Source organism: Dromaius novaehollandiae, chromosome Z, assembly GCF_036370855.1.
Source record: "Dromaius novaehollandiae isolate bDroNov1 chromosome Z, bDroNov1.hap1, whole genome shotgun sequence".
Lineage (NCBI taxonomy): Eukaryota > Metazoa > Chordata > Aves > Casuariiformes > Dromaiidae > Dromaius > Dromaius novaehollandiae.
In genome coordinates this window covers 73,125,100-73,143,892 of record NC_088132.1, presented here as the reverse complement: position 1 = coordinate 73,143,892, position 18,793 = coordinate 73,125,100, and the positions used below count along the sequence as shown (strand labels likewise).

Sequence of the window (18,793 nt, the reverse complement as noted above, 5' to 3'; positions counted from 1 at the left end):
GTGATGTATGTCAGGACTTAACTACAGGCTTGTCATCATAGGGTTTTTGGCTGGCAGGTTTGCGAGAGGAGCAAAAAACACCTTCCATCCAGCTGCAATTGCATTGAGGTCCTAGAGAGCAGTCTGAGGCATGTCCCTTGTTCTCTACTCCAGTGTAGTTGCAAGTCTTGTGAAGGTAAAGACACTGGTATTAATAGCAAAAATGCCACTAGCATTTAGCTTGTCCCCTCCTCAGCCAGGCAGGGCTGTTCTCTGTGGCTGCTTGGGAGTCTGCAGTGTCCTGGAGGTAGCTCTTGATGGTGACTGGTTCCTAGTGCCACGGGCTTTGCTCCTGCACTCCTTAATTTTCCTATTTCTCTGCAAACAGTCTGCTGCAGTGCAGGGGAAGCAAGGAGGCTGTACCTATCTGGTTTCAGGTAGGTGGCCTCATTTGTTTAGCCTGTTATCTCTGGGACAGATGGTAACTTCTTAATTTTGTTACCAAGGGACAAAGTAGGTGTGGGATGGAGCCCTGCTCCTCCCCTTACCCCAGGGGCTGCTTTGGGTCTTGGTACCAGCTGAAGCAGGAGGCCGAACACAGGCCCTGTGCACTGTGGCATAACCACCTCGGGGAGTGCAAGCGCCAGCATTTACGCAAGCTTGTGTGAAATGCTGAAAGGCTTGGCTGTTCCCCATGGCTGCAGGGGGATGGGGAAGTCTGCTCAGGTTGGCTTACGGCTCCAAGGCAACGAGGCAGGGGCACTGCCTTGGCCCTGGTTGAAGAGGACCTTTGAGCTGCTGGCTGCATGCCCCGAGGGGTGAGGGAGCCTGCCCCCTGAAAAAGGCAAGGCAGCGACTCCCCTTATGCACATCCCTCCTTGGAAAAGGACTCGGGGCAGGTGGTAGTGAGTGATGCTTTTTCCCAAAAGAGAGAAGGGGCTGGGGGTAGAACAGCTGGTACTTGGCCCTTTTCTGTGCCCCTGGCCTGGCTGGCCTCCATCCTCTTCCTGTGCCTGCCACCTCCCTCTCCTTGTTTCTGCCTGGTTTAGTTGCTCCCTGCAAATTAGTCACGAGTGCTGCTTGTTTTTAGTGCTGTCCATTAATCTTTAAATGTCCTTTTCTTTGTGCCCATCTTATCTTCCCCTCGACAGGGCAGTGGGGAGAGCGTGAGACTTCCCAGCACCTGGCTGGCCTCCAGGTGGCTGGAGCTGCTGTGACCTGCAGGCTGCCTCTGCCAGGCTGTTGCCGTCAATCCCCAAAAACGGTGTGGTCTCTAGGCTGTCGATGGTTGACCTGGTCGTGTCCCCACCCGAGCCAGGCCAAGGCCATGCTGCTGGCTGGCGCACAGCATCTGCGCTAGGGCAGCTGCGGCCCTCAGCCCTGGTGAGAGGCTCCAAGCGCCTGCGGTGCAGCTTTGGTCCCCCCCGGGAGCTCCCGCAGAGGGTTGCCCTTGCACGCAGGGCATTGCCGGGCTGGCGCTGACCCAGCGCTGCCAGCGTGGCAATGAATGGCCTTTTCTTCCCCTCTGCTCCCTCAGAGAGAGTTCCTGCATCCGTGTAGGCTGAGAAATAATGTTATCGGGGCAGGTCTCGGCGGGCACGGCCCACTCCAACCAGCCCGTATTGTATTTTCTTGGCTTTGGGATTGCCTGTGCATGGCGGGAGGCCATGGCTTGGAGCCGAGTGTTATGCAGGGGTTGTGGGGAGCAGAGGGCTCTCACTGCTGCTGGGCATGGGGCTTGCAAAGCCCCTGCGCCCCCTGCGAAGCTGCAGCTGGCAGAGCGGGGCAGCGGCGCTCCCCTGGGGTCAAGGGTGTCACCTGGGCATCATGCTCCCTGTCCCCAGGGGGAACCTGGGCAGGTCTCTGCTGGCCCAGAGAGCTCCTGGTTGTGGTGGTCTCGGTGTGCTGTGCCAGGCTGCTCAGCCACAGGTCTGTGGGGACAGCCGGAGCCCAGCAGCGGGTGCTGGGACCCAGGCGGTGGTGGTGGGGAAGGCTCCCTGACCTCCCGTCCCTGCAGGAAGGGGACATGGAGATCCACCAGACCCAAGGAGGTGCTTGGTGGGGCTCGCTGGGCCGATGCCCTGGTGCCTGTAGGGGCGCTGGCCGGGTCTCAAGGGGCTTTGGCAGAGAGGGGAAGCTGGAAGACTAGGGCTCTTCCCGGCACAGTAAACTGCATTTCCCAGCCTGGAGTTGTGCAATCGCTGGGCACTACCAGGGAGGAGCCCATGTGAGCTGAGCTCAGTGTTTCCGCTGCCCTGGGAGGTGGAGATCCTACCCTCTCCCTTAGCTGTTTCCATTAACTACGCGCTAAAAATTAGTTTTCCTGGAATTTCCAGCCTTGTCCCAGCTGGTGGTGGTTTGCAATCCGCAACACTCCTGTGAGCTTCAAAACAACCTATGTGTACCTCCATGAGCTCTGCAGCGGAGGTGGGGGCGAAGAGGGCCGTCCAGCGACGGCACCCGCAGGACTGGTAACCAGCACAGCCTCCCTGGCCCTGTGCTAGCAGCCAGTGCAGCAGAGGCGCCTGCAGCTCCCACCGGGCAAAAGCAAGGCTGGAGGAGTGCGGCGGACCCCGGGTTTTCCTCTAACCTGATGCATCTGTTACCTAAGCTGAAACACCTCCCTCTCCAGGAGTTTCTGAAGGTGGCAGGAGTCTGAGTGACAGCCTTTTAGCTCCACTATTTCATCCCTCTTTTCTTTACGAGACACACAGTTTACTTTACATCAGTCACCAAAACACAGTTACATTCTGATCCAGCAGGCAAAGAACAAACACTGTTGTCAAAACCATCGCCTTTCCTTAACACCCTCTGTTTTACTGCAGAGACCCCCAGCATAGTTCCTTAACCCTTCGTGACAGCTTGCACAGAAAGTTTCTTTCAAAGGTTGGGATGCTCAGTCTCGTTACTCTATCACTGGATATTCCTACTGTTTTCTTTTTAGCTTATAGCACATGTCATGTAAAATCGTGCATTATAGGGTTAACTTTTGGAAGTGTGTATGGATGCTTCTATATATTGGGATGACGATTAGTCTTTATTTACAAGGCAAATAGTTGTCCTCTAACATTTATCTATACTACCTTTCTTCAAAGTTAAGCTGGGATGGAGTTAATTATGTTTGATTTTTCCTGATCCGTTTCTCAAATGCTCATATATACATGCTTATGCCCCAGGTCTTTCAGCTTTTAACTACTTCAGCCCCCAGTCGAAAGCTTCTCCCCTGGCGTTCCGCTCCCCCTTGCTCCATCCCCGCTCTGCGCGTGCTCATACATGTGCTGCAGAGACCGTCGCGGGGCTGAAGGGCTGGGAGCCACTCCTGTGGCTAACCTTGGGAGCATCACCTGGGCATGCAAGCGCTAAGGGCCTCCGCCGGTGGCTGCCTTGTTTTGTTTTTGCTTCCCCTTTGCGAGAGCTCCAGCCGAGACCGCTGGAGGAACGGGCTCCTCTGAAGGCTGCTCTGATCCTTGCACCCACAAGACGTGCCGCTAGGCTAAAGGTTTTTAAGCGTGCAACATAAAATGATTGCAGGCGGATACCATCGACGGTGTTTGTGCCATGCTGAAATACACCTACAGCTGCGAACGAGCCACGCGTTCGGTCGCAGCCCTGCGCCCGCTCGGGCAACCTCCGAGCTTCACCCAGGCCCCTCTGCGTGCTCACCGGCAGCCTCGACGGCTGCATTTGAGCCAGGGCAGCGCGCGGTGCCTCCCGGCAGCAAACCTGCTCGCGCGCGCGCCAGCCACCATGGCCAAAGTAAACAAGGCGGCTGCAGTGAGAAAACATACCTTGACGTAAATTCCTAAAACAGAGAAAGGCAAATATCCGCGTGGGAATTCCCCCTCGGCGCGAGCTTGCCGCCAGCAGTGGGGGCCACGCAGAGCAGAGCTCCTGCAGCCCAGAAGGGGCGGCGAGATGTGGCGGCTCTCGCAGAGGGGCCGGGAGCCAGAAAGCTGTTGAGAAATGTGCCACGGAGCCGAAGCCCCAGCGGGACGTTGGAGCAGAGTTGGCTGCCCCAAAGCAGAGAAAAGCACAGCATGAAGCTGCGGGGGACTTGGGGGGCTCTGGAGGAGCTTAATGCTTGGAGAAAAAGGAAGCGTTTAGGTAAGTGGGAGCAGAAATACAATGTTTTAAAAGCCCAGGTAGCGATGAGCAGTGCGAGGGAATGGGTTTTACTACCAGAGAGATGCTGGGGCTCGGGATTAGATTAAAAGGCACCTAAAAACCGAAAAGCACTTCTGAGCTATTATAAGAAGTTTGCTCTTTCCATTTTAAGAAAAATAATGTTTTCTGATAAACAGGTCTAAATGAGCCCTTGGCATGATGACGAGGGAATTAAACCTATTTTTAAGAGGCCACCTTGAAAACTGTTAAGGAATGGGTAAGAAAATCGAGTGTGAACCAAGTCACCTCAGCCTGTCTGGCTAGCAACCAGTACAACATAAGGTCAATTTTATAAATACCGAATTGAAGTTATTTAAAAATCCCTGTGTAAACATGGTTTGTTGTCGGCGTTAAAATCCGACGCGCAAGATATTTGGGGAATGTTTGTTTTTTTGCAAACAAAATAGCTCTCCACCAATAAAAGTCAGCTTGTCAGGAGCGTAACAAGCCCTGATTTCAAACCAGGGCAAGCGAAGAGACTGGGCGGTTTGTCGGCAGCTCGGCGGCCAACCGCAGGCACCGCTGCTCGCGTGGGGCCGACCGCGGGAATGTGGGCAGGAGGGGGGGAAATAGAGCCGAGCCCTGCAGGAAAGGGCCTCCTGGCCCATCAGCTGGGGCTGCTCGGGGCGTTAGGCACGTGAGAGGGCCAGAGGCCTCCTTTCCGCCCGGCCTTGGCGAGGAGCTGGCGCCAAGCCCTCAGAGAGGCCCGGCTGCCTGTTTGACGGGGTGGTGCCCGCTCGGCCTGTGGAAAAGCTCCCGGCTGGCGGGGACCCAAGCAGGGGCGTCTCCTCGCCTCCCGGCTGGCTGCAGAAAGCACCCCGCGGGGTGCTCATCCAGCCGAAAATATGCTCTCTGCCACAGGCGTTGCCCCGCCTGCAGAGCTGGGGCTGGGGAGCCCCCAGCTCTGCGGGAGCCGCAGGCACTGCGCGGCTGGAGCAACGAGGGACGCGAGGTCCCGTGCCATGCCAGGGCTGCCTCTTCCCCTGCCGGGCACTGGGCTGGGACGGGCATGTGCACGAGGTCCGGGCGGGCGGAGGGCAGCCGTGCGCCCCCCACGCGGCGGTGGCTGTACAGCCCAGAGGGGCTCGAGCCACCTCGTGAGCCAGCGGCACTGGGGAAACCATGGGAGGCAGAAAAGGCAGCCTGTGGTAGCCCCATCCCCCTGCCCGGGCGCTCAGCACCCTCCAGCGTGGCAGTCCCAGCACCCCGAGAGCGATGCCCACCTCCCCAGCGCGGCCCAAGAGCTCTGGCCCCGGCCCAACAGCCGCTCTTCTCTGGGAATCGGGGTCTAAGACTTTAAGCAGGCACCACTTTGGTCCGTAGTGGAGCCACCATGAGCCACACGGCAGAGCGAGAGCCTGCGCGCTGCCAGCGGTATGCCCTGCTCCCGGGTTGCTGGGCTGGCCCCTGCCCTGGGGGCACACGAGCAAGGAGCAGCTGGCTCCACACAAGCTGCTGGAAACATCTGCATGCAATCGCCCTGTCCTATCGCTAAGAACCACAGCTTTGGAAACACCCAGGTTATACAATGCCTGGGCAGAGCTGGCACCGGGAGCCCCTGCAGCAATAAAAAGGAGGGGGAGCCGGCACCCGGACAGAGCCCTGCGAGGAGCACGTCCTGGGCATCAGCCAGCACCTCCCAGCCGCAGAGACCATGCAGGTGGCTGCCGTCCTCCTGCTGCTCGCCCTGGCGCTGGTGACTCCCAGCTCCTCTGCTGAGCGGAAGGTAAAGGTGGCTGTGGACCGGACCGGCCCCAGGCACTGCTGGCTGTCCCCTAGGGCTGGGTGCCGGGCACCCCATGCTGATTCCTTCTTTGCAGTGTGTCCTGACAGGCTTTTGGATCAATGACCTGGGCTCCAATATGACCATCAATTCTGTGAATGAAGCAGGAGAGTTCTCCGGCACGTACCACACGGCCGTGACAATCGGCAATGGCGAAATCAAGATTTCGCCGCTGCAGGGATTCCAGCACCGTGAGAACAACAGCAACCAGCCCACCTTCGGTTTCACTGTCAACTGGAGTTTCTCAGGTGCTTTGCCCTTCCCCAGCCTCCCCGTGGTGTCCCTGGCGATCCCCTGCCCTTCCCTGTGATATCCCCAATGGCCCCCTGCCCTCCCTTGTGATGTCCTTGATGGTCTCCTGCCCTCCCTGCAATGGCCCCAACAGTGCCCTGTCCTCCCCTGCAATGTCCCCTGTCATCCCTTGCCCTCCCTTGCGATGTCCCCATCAGTGTTGTGCCCTCTGCTGCAATGTCCCTGGCGGTCCCTGCTCTCCCTTGTGGTGTCCCCGATGGTGTTGTGCCTTCTCCCATGATGTTCCCAACAGTTGAGTCCCTCCCCTGAGTTGTCCGCAACGGTCCGCTGTCCTCCCCGTGAAGTCCCCCGTGGTCCCCTGCCCTGCCCTGCCCTGCGATGGCCCCCGTGGTGCTCTGCCCTCCCCCGCGACATCCCTAAGCGCCGCGGCCGATGGGACCCGCGGGCAGGTCTCCTGAGCTCCCTCCTTGCTCCAAACGCCACCAAGATGCCCAGAGATAAGCGGCCGACCCCGGAGCCCCGCTGTGTGGAGGCGGCGCCGGGAGCGACCCGGGGGCGAACCCGCTGCCTCCCCGCTGCCTCCCCGCTGCCACCCGCCCGCAGCGGGCAGCGACGCCCGGGCGAGAGGCCGCGGAGGGGCGGCTTTCGGGGCACGGGCTTCGCCCCCGTCCCACGGGGCGGCTCACGCCTCCGTTCCGCACTCTCCCCCCGCTTCTGCAGACTCCGTCGCCGTCTTCGTGGGCCAGTGCTTCGTGGACAAGCACGGGGAGGAAATTTTGAAGACCGTGTGGCTCCTGCGAGAGCAGGTCGGCAGCCTCGGCGACGACTGGGAAGCCACCAGGTGAGCCCCGGGCGGAGCGGGTGGCGCGGCCGGGAGCCGGCGCAGGGCCCTCGGCGGCGGCCGCGTCTGCGGGCCCGCTGCCGCCGGGCGCCTCTGCCCTGACCGCGCTCCGCCCGCCCCGTCCCGCAGAGTCGGCGTCAACGTCTTCGTCCGCCGGGCGCCGCGCAGGGAGTGAGGAGCCGCGGGCGGTGCTGCCCCCCGCCGCCGGAGCCCCCTCCACCCCCCCCGCCCCCAATAAAGCTTTGCTGCAAACGGCCGCCCGCTCTCGTCGCTCCGCGCCGTCCCGGCCCCCGACGGCGCCACCCCCGGCCCGGCACCCGCCGAGCCGCCGCAGCCGCCCGCGGGCGCCGCCGTCTCTTCGCCCCCCCAACCCCCCCGCGGCCCCGCGGCGGGGGAGGGAGACGCCGTCTGGCAGCCGAGCCCCCGCCACAAAGGGCGCCGGAGCCGGAGCCCGGGGAAGCGCCGGGGGCTCCGTGTTGCCGAAGCCGAAACGCCTCCCTCTGCGGGGCTCCCTGAGGGCAGCGGGAGCCTGAGTGACAGCACGGGAAATGGCTGAAGAACAGCTGAGAAAAGCCGGTGGAAGACTGCGTCGCTTCAGACTCTCTGGCTAGCAAGAAACACGGCATAAGGAGAATTTTAGAACTACAGAATTAAAGCCATTTTTAAAAGCCCTGCGTTACCATGATTAGTTGTCAGCATTAAAATACAAAATTCCAAAACACCGGGGATATTTCTTTGTAAACCAAACAGCTTTCCTCCACTGAAAGCCAGCTTGGCAAGAGCATAGCACCATCCTAGGTGTGCCTAGGCGGAGCTCAGGTAGCTTGTGAAGCCTACCAAAAGTATCCCCCTGCTTCATGACTGACTAAGGGAGCTGCTGCGGCAGCAAGCCTGCTCTTGGTGGTCCCGTCTCCTTAGCCTGCAATAATGCCAAAGCAAAGGATTTCCAGGCCTTACCTTGCTCTTTGCAAAACCAGGAATTCCTTGGCTCCCCTTTCTTACAGCGAGCTTACTTTACCTCCCTCACGCTCACTCCTCCAGGCTCTCGTTAAAAAAAAAGGAAGCCTCGCTTGTCTGGTGAGCACCTGGGAGCTTACAGGCAGTCCTCACTCCAGTTCCCGATGCAGAAGTTTAAAAGGTCTCCTACCTTTGAGGTGGCCCCTGGCCTTTGAGGGCAGCAGCCTGTGGTCCTGCCACATGATGCCAGCTCCTGGAGGAGCCGTCAGGGCACCAGAGCTGTCCTAGAAAACTCTACTCGCAGCAATTTCCTTTCGGCTTCTAGACATCCTTTCGGGAGGTATAGCCGCTGTCCGTCATCGTCTCATTGGCTATACGTACAGGGAGGAGCTGAGAGAGAGGGGTTTTTTTCCACTAGCGACCGCTTCAACTACCACCCGGCTCCATCCAGTCTGGCCTCGCTGCTCCACGGGGTTCAAGGGTGCACACAAGGCTCACGAGTTCGCCCCTGCTTGCTCCCAAGATGGCAGCGACCGGCAAAACGGAGTCAGTCGCACTACTGTTGATACTCCTGTGCTTCCACATTGCCCCCTGGGAGGCTTCTCCAGCCTCGCTCTCCTCCATACTGCATGCTCGTGAGCTCAGGGATGTCTCCTTGCTCCTTCTGCAGCGTCTGCAACACTCGTCTGCGGATTCCCTTCATTTCGTGTTGGGATTGACCAGTGGGGAGCGTGGTATTTTTGCGTCACTTGATACATCCTGATGCACAGCCGTGACTAAACCTTCCAAGAACACGCCGAATTATAATGATCAGAGCTCCTCTAATCACTAATCTTAGAGACCTCTTCACCATTCACCAACCCATCCTCCTCGGTTAGACACCCGTCGCCTCCAGTCAAGTGGCTGCTCCGCTGTCAGCATGCGTCGTCCTTGTAGGCCTGCATGGATCTTGGCAAAGTCAGGCTCAACTCTCTGATCCCGCTCCACAGAAAAGCAACAGCTTTCATTCACTAAAGCACAAATTCCTCCTTGAGAAGCTAGCAGAAAGTCCAGGGCAATGCCAGGGCTCTGCCCCACCACCCCACTAAAAGATGGCATTTCCTGATGCAGTGCCTGCAAAGCGTCTAAGGCTGAGTTGTGCTGGGGTCGAAGTATTAATTTGGTCTTCTCAGGTTGTTCCACACCTAAGCAGGGTATGAAGCATTGAACAACTTGATGGAATCGGGTTAGTCTTTGAACCCAAGGGTCATTGACAGTTCGCTTCTGTCGCAGGGGATCATGGTCGTCTATTCTGAGGCACTTTAATTGCTAAAGCCCTGAACAGTGGGCACGAGGTAGCCAGTGGATGCTGCCGCATTAGTTGGACAGCCGTTGACGTACACGTGTTTTCCTGCATACGACTGGCTCCACACTGGTTGGGTACTCGGCCCTCTCCCGTCAGCCACCAGGTTCCGTTATCTACTGTGACTCTATACACGGGTTGGGGAGTTTGGCTTTTCGTTAGCAAGTCTTCCTCTGTCCTGGAACCGTTGGGATGTGACAGAGTCGCTGAGCCGTTGTCAAAGGTACGTAACCCAAACTGGCAATGGGATATATTCATCGTTCCCACAGAAAGGCCTAACATTCACAGCCTGACTCCGGGGGGGACACCAGACGGCGTTGTCATAGGGTGTTACTGAATGGCGATAGAACATGTCCTTGGGAACCGTGGCTGTCTGGGAGTTAGAGAAGCTGTGCGTGTCATGAAACTTCTGCCTCCAGCTGTTATTATCGGGGAATGCGAGGGCTGGCATCTCCCCAGGGGCGCCGAGAGGAGCATGAGCGCAGAACCAACCTTGTGACTGGTTTGTGCGCTCGGCCAGCCCTTGCATCCATCAGACCACCATGTTGTCATACCATCCTAGGTGTGCTGAGGTGGAGCTCAGGTAGATTGTGAAGCCTACCAAAAGTCGCCACCTCTTCACAACGGGCACCATTTAGACTTTACGCAGTGCAATAGCAGGGACCGCAGACACCGCCAAGACACACGCTCTTTCAAAGGGCATGCTACTCCGTGGCTCGCTCTTGCCTGCAACAATGTGAAGAGGACTCACAGGTTCTTTGAAGACCTGAGGTTATATCATGGGGTTTGAGAGGCTGAGGAACTGGAAGTCATATCTGGATTACAGTGGGGTTCCTGATCTGATTGCTCGTGCTCAGAAGAGAGGTTGGTGGGGCTGGGTTCTGCAGGTGCTGCTACTCTCTTGCAGTGGGACGCAGGTATCCAAGAGGGCAGTCCTTTGTAGCATACAGCAGGCTTGGGGATTAATAAGATCTGGTAAGATCCCTGCCGTCAGGGCTGGAGAGTGTTCTTTCTCTGGTGTCCTTGCACACATACCCGGTCACCGGGTTGTCAGGGGTGGCAGGGCTCAGCTGCGGGTTCTGGAAGAGTGTCATGCACCTCTGGGTGTATAAACCTAAAACTCTCACTTAGTTTGCTACAGTAATCGGACAGTTGATCGTCCTCTCACATCAGGTTTCCTGGTTCAGTTGGAGGTGTGGGTGGCTGCAGCGTAGGCCTTCCCGTAAGGATTTGATATGGTGAGAGTCCATGTTTTCCATTTGCCGTGTTTCAACTATGCATCAGTGGGATCGGGAGGGCCTCTGGCCACTTGAGGTTAGTTTCTGCACCCATTTTTGCAATGCAGGTCTTCACATCGGCATTCTTTCATTCCACAGGCCCCCTTGATTGCGGGTGATGCACACAGTGCAATTGCTGTTCAGTACTTAAAGCTTTGCACGCATCGCAAATGATCAGTGCTGTACAATGAGTGCCTCGGTCACTCTCAATTACCACAGGTGGTCCAAACTGGGGAACAAATTCTTTCAGCTGCTTTTTCGCTCTTCTGGTAGCGTCATCGCGTTTAGAAGGGCAAGCTTCCACCCAGCTGGAGAACGTGTCAATTATTAGCAGAACACATTCCGGAGTACAACATTTAGGCATTTGCATAAAATCAACTCGTTAGCTAACAAATGGTCCATGGGGCCTGGGCTGAGCTGAAGGGATGGTCTGTTTCCCACGTTGTGGGCTAAACCAACAGGACAAGTACTACACTATTCTTGTGAACCTGAGGGAAAGAATGGTGCAAGCCAATCTTGGGCCAGGCAAGCAAGGTAAGGCAGGAGAGACTCCGAGGCGCAACCAGGGAGCCGTCCAGGGAGCGCCCAAGAGTGTCAGTGAGCAAAGAACAGTGATGCCGCAACCAAATGTCCTTCTTGATTTGAGGGATGTTGTCCTGCAACTGCACAAGGTCTTACAGGCATGAGAAGGAGGTCTGATCTTTGGACAAGGAATAAATATAGCACTTGCAGACGGCGGACTGTGAAGGGCTGCATTTCTTGCAGACTGAGCTGCAAGAGCATTTCCAATGGCAACATCATCGCGGGAAGAGGCATGAGCTTGGCATTTCACAATAGCGACTGCTAAAGGGAGCTGTAAAGCACCTGAGAGAGTTGCAGAGTTGCTACGTATTGCTCATTACGAAGAGGAGTTCCTGCTGAGGTCAGAAGTCCCCCTTGTTTCCAAAGCTGTCTGGAGTCATGAGCAACTCCAAAGCCATTCCTAGGCACCAAATACATTGCAGCAGAGAGTCCTTTAGTGAGAATCCAGGCGCGAGTTCAAGCAGCCAGTTCAGCTACTTGTGCTCGTGTCCCACCGGGGAGAGCAAAGGCTTCTAGTACCTGATTTTGAGTACAGGCAGAAAATCCAGCTACTAAGGTACCACATGAATCTCGCAAGCAGTCCACAAATAGGACAAGGTCAGGATTCGTTAAAGGAACACCTTTAGGATGCAGCCAGGGAGAGGAAAATAAGTCACCTAACAGGTTACAGTCATGAGGTTCGCCATCAGATGCAGTAGGTAAAAGAGAAGCAGGATTAAGAGCTGAGCATCATTTCAGAGTGATAGCATCAGGAGATAAAAGTGCGCATTCATACTTTGTCAGTTGTGCGTTGGAAAAATATTGAGTTTTGCTTCGCAACAACAAGGCAGCAACTGAACGCAGGACTGAGACAGTAAGGGGGTGGCCAAGAACAACACCGTCAGCCTTGCTGACTGAGAGAGCTGCTGCAGCAGCCGAGAGTGGACAGGGGGCAAACCAGCCGTCACAAAGTCAGGCGTGGTGCAGGATCAAGCGTGGAACTGGAGCAGTTCGACAAGGTTGCGGCTCCATGCAGCTGGCCCAGACATTTCATTTGCTTAAATACTTGCAGGGTTTGAGAGAATAGCACCTATGTAAATATATGTCACATGCTGGAATCTCCTTGGGGGTTTCCTTCAACTCTCTAGTTCCCATTTTCAGTCATGTCGGAGACAAAGGAAAGTCAGAAGGGACCTGTGCCCCTGAATTGACGTCAGCCTGTGGTCTCTGCTGCCGAGCTGAGTATCCAGCCCGACAGTAAAAGCAGGGAATAAAGGGAAAAGAGACCAGACGCACAAGGGGTCCTCCTGGTTGTGATGTCTCGCCCGAGCCCACCATGTTGCCTGAGGTTGGAGTCTTTAACAAACAGACGCCAGGGAGGTTTCTGCTGGAGCCGGAGACAGGGCAGGGGAGGAGGTAACCAGCAGCTAAGGACCAAAGCCCCACCACATGTCCTTGCATTCAACTTATGCCAGTCCTGTTTTGTTTTGTTTTGTTTTGAATAAATATTACCAGGTGTGCACACCAAAGTTACCTGTGAGTTTTAAGCCTCTGGGATCCTTTCTCTTGAGCCTGCAATAATGCCAGGGCAAAGGATTTCCAGATGTTGCCCTACTCTTAGCGGTCCCTGCTCTTTAGCCTGCAATAATGCCGAGGTAGGAAGAGGAACTGGACGTCACGTTTGGATTACAACAGGATTCCTGACCTTGCTCGGAAGAGCCAGGAGGGAGGCTCTTCTCTGGGGCCAGGCTGATGAAGACGCAGGCTTGACCACAGGAGCGGGGGGGCTACACGGGGGTGCTGCTGTCTGACAGAAATCGCCTGGGCCAGGCTGGCATGCACAGCCATGCTGGGCTGGCTGGGGAAACCTTTGCAGGACGCCTGGTCCCAGATGGGGTTGCGGGAGGGTATCCAGCACCGAGGAGCGGGGTCAGGCTGCCTGCGCTGCTCCCATCTCCAGGCTGGGTTGGGGCTAACACTGCCTGGCACCCACACGGGGCGTCTGGGTAACAAGGGGTGCAGGGCCCTGCTGGTGGGTGTGTGGAGAGGACCAGGAGAAGGTGCCAGGGATGGCAGCAGGGTGGAAAACGGGCAGCAGGCAGGGTTTTAGGGGCCCAGCCCTTGGAAGGGGTTTTCCCTGGCTCAGGGGGTCAGTTTGGGGTGTCCTTCTGGGCCGGGTGTGTATCGCACACAGGCTGTGGTAGCCCCATCCCCCTGCCCGGGCACTAAGCACCCTCCAGCGTGGCAGTCCCAGCACCCCGAGAGCGATGCCCACCTCCCCGGCGCAGCCCAAGAGCTCTGGCCCCGGCCCAACAGCCGCTCTTCTCTGGGAATCGGGGTCTAAGACTTCAAGCAAGCACCAGTTTGGTCTGTAGTGGAGCCACCGTGAGCCACACAGCAGAGTGAGAGCCTGCACACAGCCAGCGGTATGCCCTGCTCCCAGGGGGCTGGGCTGGCCCCCGCCCCGGGGGCACACGAGCAAGGAGCAGCTGGCTCCACACAAGCTGCTGGAAACATCTGCATGCAATCACCCTGTCGTACCGCTAAGAACCGCAACTTTGGAAACACCCAGGTTATGCAATGCCTGGGCAGAGCTGGCACCGGGAGCCCCGGCAGCAATAAAAAGGAGGGGGAGCCGGCACCCGGACAGAGCCCTGCGAAGAGCACGTCCCGGGCATCAGCCAGCACCTCCCAGCCGCAGAGACCATGCAGGTGGCTGCCATCCTCCTGCTGCTCGCCCTGGCGCTGGCGACTCCCAGCTCCTCTGCTGAGCGGAAGGTAAAGGCGGCCGCGGGCCAGGCTGGCCCCAGGCACTGCTGGCTGTCCCCTAGGGCTGGGTGCCGGGCACCCCATGCTGATTCCTTCTTTGCAGTGTGTCCTGGCAGGACTTTGGATCAATGACCTGGGCTCCAATATGACCATCAATTCTGTGAATGAAGCAGGCGAGTTCTCCGGCACGTACCACACAGCCGTGACAGCTGGCAACAGTGAAATCAAGATTTCGCCGCTGCAGGGATCCCAGCACCGTGAGAACAACAGCAACCAGCCCACCTTCGGTTTCACTGTCAACTGGAGTTTCTCAGGTGCTTTGCCCTTCCCCAGCCTCCCCGTGGTGTCCCTGGCGATCCCCTGCCCTTCCCTGTGATATCCCCAATGGCCCCCTGCCCTCCCTTGTGATGTCCTTGACGGTCTCCTGCCCTCCCTGCGATGGCCCCAACAGTGCCCTGTCCTCCCCTGCAATGTCCCCTGTCATCCCTTGCCCTCCCTTGCGATGTCCCCATCAGTGTTGTGCCCTCTGCTGCAATGTCCCTGGCGGTCCCTGCTCTCCCTTGTGGTGTCCCCGATGGTGTTGTGCCTTCTCCCGTGATGTTCCCAACAGTTGAGTCCCTCCCCTGAGTTGTCCGCAACGGTCCGCTGTCCTCCCCGTGAAGTCCCCCGTGGTCCCCTGCCCTGCCCTGCGATGGCCCCCGTGGTGCCCTGCCCTCCCCCGCGACATCCCTAAGCCCCGCGGCCGATGGGACCCACGGGCAGGTTTCCTGAGCTCCCTCCTTGCTCCAAACACCACCAAGATGCCCAGAGATAAGCGGCCGACCCCGGAGCCCCGCTGTGTGGAGGCGGCGCCGGGAGCGACCCAGGGGCGAACCCGCTGCCTCCCCGCTGCCTCCCCGCTGCCACCCGCCCGCAGCGGGCAGTGACGCCCGGGCGAGAGGCCGCGGGGGGGCGGCTTTCGGGGCACGGGCTTCACCCACGTCCCACGGGGCGGCTCACGCCTCCGTTCCGCACTCTCCCCCCCGCTTCTGCAGACTCCATCGCCGTCTTCGTGGGCCAGTGCTTCGTGGACAAGGACGGGAGGGAAATTTTGAAGACCATGTGGCTCCTGCGAGAGCAGGTCGGCAGCCTCGGCGACGACTGGAAAGCCACCAGGTGAGCCCCGGGCGGAGCGGGCGGCGCGGCCGGGAGCCGGCACAGGGCCCTCGGCGGCGGCCGCGTCTGCGGGCCCGCTGCCGCCGGGCGCCTCTGCCCTGACCGCGCTCCGCCCGCTCCGTCCCGCAGAGTCGGCATCAACGTCTTCGTCCGCCGGGCGCCGCGCAGGGAGTGAGGAGCCGCGGGCGGTGCTGCCCCCCGCCGCCGAAGCCCCCTCCACCCCCCCCGCCCCCAATAAAGCTTTTCTGCAAACGGCCGCCCGCTCTCGTCGCTCCGCGCCGTCCCGGCCCCCGACGGCGCCACCCCCGGCCCGGCACCCGCCGAGCCGCCGCAGCCGCCCGCGGGCGCCGCCGTCGCTTCGCCCCCCCAACCCCCCCGCGGCCCCGCGGCGGGGGAGGGAGACGCCGTCTGGCAGCCGAGCCCCCGCTATAAAGGGCGCCGGAGCCGGAGCCCGGGGAAGCGCCGGGGGCTCCGTGTTGCCGAAGCCGAAACGCCTCCCTCTGCGGGGCTCCCTGAGGGCAGCGGGAGCCCGAGTGACAGCACGGGAAATGGCTGAAGAACAGCTGAGAAAAGCCGGTGGAAGACTGCGTCGCTTCAGACTCTCTGGCTAGCAACAAACACGGCATAAGGAGAATTTTAGAACTACAGAATTAAAGCCATTTTTAAAAGCCCTGCGTTACCATGATTAGTTGTCAGCATTAAAATACAAAATTCCAAAACACCGGGGATATTTCTTTGTAAACCAAACAGCTTTCCTCCACTGAAAGCCAGCTTGGCAAGAGCGTAGCACCATCCTAGGTGTGCCTAGGCAGAGCTCAGGTAGCTTGTGAAGCCTACCAAAAGTATCCCCCCACTTCATGGCTGACTAAGGGAGCTGCTGCGGCAGCAAGCCTGCTCTTGGTGGTCCCGTCTCCTTAGCCTGCAATAATGCCAAAGCAAAGGATTTCCAGGCCTTACCTTGCTCTTTGCAAAACCAGGAATTCCTTGGCTCCCCTTTCTTACAGCGAGCTTACTTTACCTCCCTCACGCTCACTCCTCCAGGCTCTCGTTAAAAAAAAGGAAGCCTCGCTTGTCTGGCGATCATCCAGGAGCTTACAGGCAGTCCTCACTCCGATTCCCGATGCAGAAGTTTAAAAGGTCTCCTACCTTTGAGGTGGTCCCTGGCCTTTGAGGGCAGCAGCCTGTGGTCCTGCCACATGATGCCAGCTCCTGGAGGAGCCGTCAGGGCACCAGAGCTGTCCTAGAAAACTCTACTCGCAGCAATTTCCTTTCGGCTTCTAGACATCCTTTCGGGAGGTATAGCCGCTGTCCGTCATCGTCTCATTGGCTATACGTACAGGGAGGAGCTGAGAGAGTGGGGTTTTTTTCCACTAGTAATCGCTTCAACTACCACCCGGCTCCATCCAGTCTGGCCTCGCTGCTCCACGGGGTTCAAGGGTGCACACAAGGCTCACGAGTTCGCCCCTGCTCGCTCCCAAGATGGCAGCGACCAGCAAAACGGAGTCAGTCGCACTACTGTTGATGCTCTTGTGCTTCCACGTTGCCCCCTGGGAGGCTTCTCCAGCCTCGCTCTCCTCCATACTGCATGCTCGTGAGCTCAGGGATGTCTCCTTGCTCCTTCTGCAGTGTCTGCAACACTCGTCTGCGGATTCCCTTCATCTCGTGTTGGGATTGACCAGTGGGGAGCGTGGTATTTTTGCGTCACTTGATACATCCTGATGCACAGCCGTGACTAAACCTTCCAAGAACACGCCGAATTATAATGATCAGAGCTCCTCTAATCACTAATCTTAGAGACCTCTTCACCATTCACCAACCCATCCTCCTCGGTTAGACACCCGTCGCCTCCAGTCAAGTGGCTGCTCCGCTGTCAGCATGCGTCGTCCTTGTAGGCCTGCATGGATCTTGGCAAAGTCAGGCTCAACTCTCTGATCCCGCTCCACAGAAAAGCAACAGCTTTCATTCACTAAAGCACAAATTCCTCCTTGAGAAGCTAGCAGAAAGTCCAGGGCAATGCCAGGGCTCTGCCCCACCATCCCACTAAAAGATGGCATTTCCTGATGCAGTGCCTGCAAAGTGTCTAAGGCTGAGTTGTCTATTTGTTGTGTTGGGGTCAAAGTATTAATTTGGCCTTCTCAGGTTGTTCCACACCTAAGCAGGGTATGAAGCATTGAACAACTTGATGGAATCGGGTTAGTCTTTGAACCCAAGGGTTATTGACAGTCTGCTTCTGTCGCAGGGGATCATGGTCGTCTATTCTGAGGCACTTCTCTAACTCCCAGACAGCCACGGTTCCCAAGGACATGTTCTATCGCCATTCAGTAACACCCTATGACAACGCCGTCTGGTGTCCCCCCCGGAATCAGGCTGTGAATGTTAGGCCTTTCTGTGGGGACGATGAATATATCCCATTGCCAGTTTGGGTTACGTACCTTTGACAACGGCTCAGCGACTCTGTCACATCCCAACGGTTCCAGGACAGAGGAAGACTTGCTAACGAAAAGCCAAACTCCCCAACCCGTGTATAGAGTCACAGTAGATAACGGAACCTGGTGGCTGACGGGAGAGGGCCGAGTACCCAACCAGTGTGGGGCCAATCATATGCAGGAAAACACGTGTACGTCAATGGCTGTCCAACTAATGCAGCAGCATCCACTGGCTACCTCGTGCCCACTGCCTCAGGTTAGTTTCTGCACCCATTTTTGCAATGCAGGTTACCGTGTTGTACTCCGGAATGTGTTCTGCTAATAATTGACACGTTCTCCGGCTGGGTGGAAGCTTGCCCTTCTAAACGCGATGATGCTACCAGAAGAGCGAAAAAGCAGCTGAAAGAATTTGTTCCCCGGTTTGGACCACCTTTGGTAATTGAGAGTGACCGAGGCACTCACTGTACAGCACTGATCATTTGCGATGCGTGCAAAGCTTTAAGCACTGAACAGCAATTGCACTGTGTGCATCACCCGCAATCAAGGGGGCCTGTGGAATGAAAGAATGCCGATGTGAAGACCTGCATTGCAAAAATGGGTGCAGAAACTAACCTCAAGTGGCCAGAGGCCCTCCCGATCCCACTGATGCATAGTTGAAACACGGCAAATGGAAAACATGGACTCTCACCATATCAAATCCTTACGGGTAGGCCTACGCTGCAGCCACCCACACCTCCAACTGAACCAGGAAACCTGACGTGAGAGGACGATCAACTGTCCGATTACTGTAGCAAACTAAGTGAGAGTTTTAGGTTTATACACCCAGAGGTGCATGACGCTCTTCCAGAACCCGCAGCTGAGCCCTGCCACCCCTGACAACCCGGTGACCGGGTATGTGTGCAAGGACACCAGAGAAAGAACGCTCTCCAGCCCTGACGGCAGGGATCTTACCAGATCTTATTAATCCCCAAGCCTGCTGTATGCTACAAAGGACTGCCCTCTTGGATACCTGCATCCCACTGCAAGAGAGTAGCAGCACCTGCAGAACCCAGCCCCACCAACCTCTCTTCTGAGCACGAGCAATCAGAACAGGAACCCCACTTTAATGCAGATATGACTTCCAGTTCCTCAGCCTCTCAAACCCCATGATATAACCTCAGGTCTTGAAAGAACCTGTGAGACTCCGAGGCACAACCAGGCAGCCGTCCAGGGAGCACCCAAATGTCCACTGTTCAGGGCTTTAGCAATTAAAGTGCCTCAGGATAGACGACCATGATCCTCTGCGAA

At 57.5% G+C, this 18,793-nt stretch overlaps 2 protein-coding genes across 2 annotated transcripts; both read left to right on the top strand.

Moving 5' to 3' along the window:
* Nucleotides 1–10: 10 nt before the first annotated feature.
* LOC135325086 (avidin-like) lies at nt 11–7,194 on the top strand. The gene is made up of 4 exons (XM_064502563.1): nt 11–5,869; nt 5,964–6,174; nt 6,899–7,019; nt 7,149–7,194. The coding sequence occupies exons 1-4, from the start codon at nt 5,798–5,800 to the stop codon at nt 7,192–7,194; spliced, it is 450 nt and encodes a 149-aa protein (XP_064358633.1). The 5' UTR covers nt 11–5,797.
* A 6,623-nt stretch (nt 7,195–13,817) lies between these two features.
* Nucleotides 13,818–15,750, top strand: LOC112993604 (avidin-like). The gene is made up of 4 exons (XM_064501383.1): nt 13,818–13,934; nt 14,029–14,239; nt 14,960–15,080; nt 15,210–15,750. The coding sequence occupies exons 1-4, from the start codon at nt 13,863–13,865 to the stop codon at nt 15,253–15,255; spliced, it is 450 nt and encodes a 149-aa protein (XP_064357453.1). The 5' UTR covers nt 13,818–13,862; the 3' UTR covers nt 15,256–15,750.
* The last annotated feature ends 3,043 nt before the right edge of the window (nt 15,751–18,793 follow it).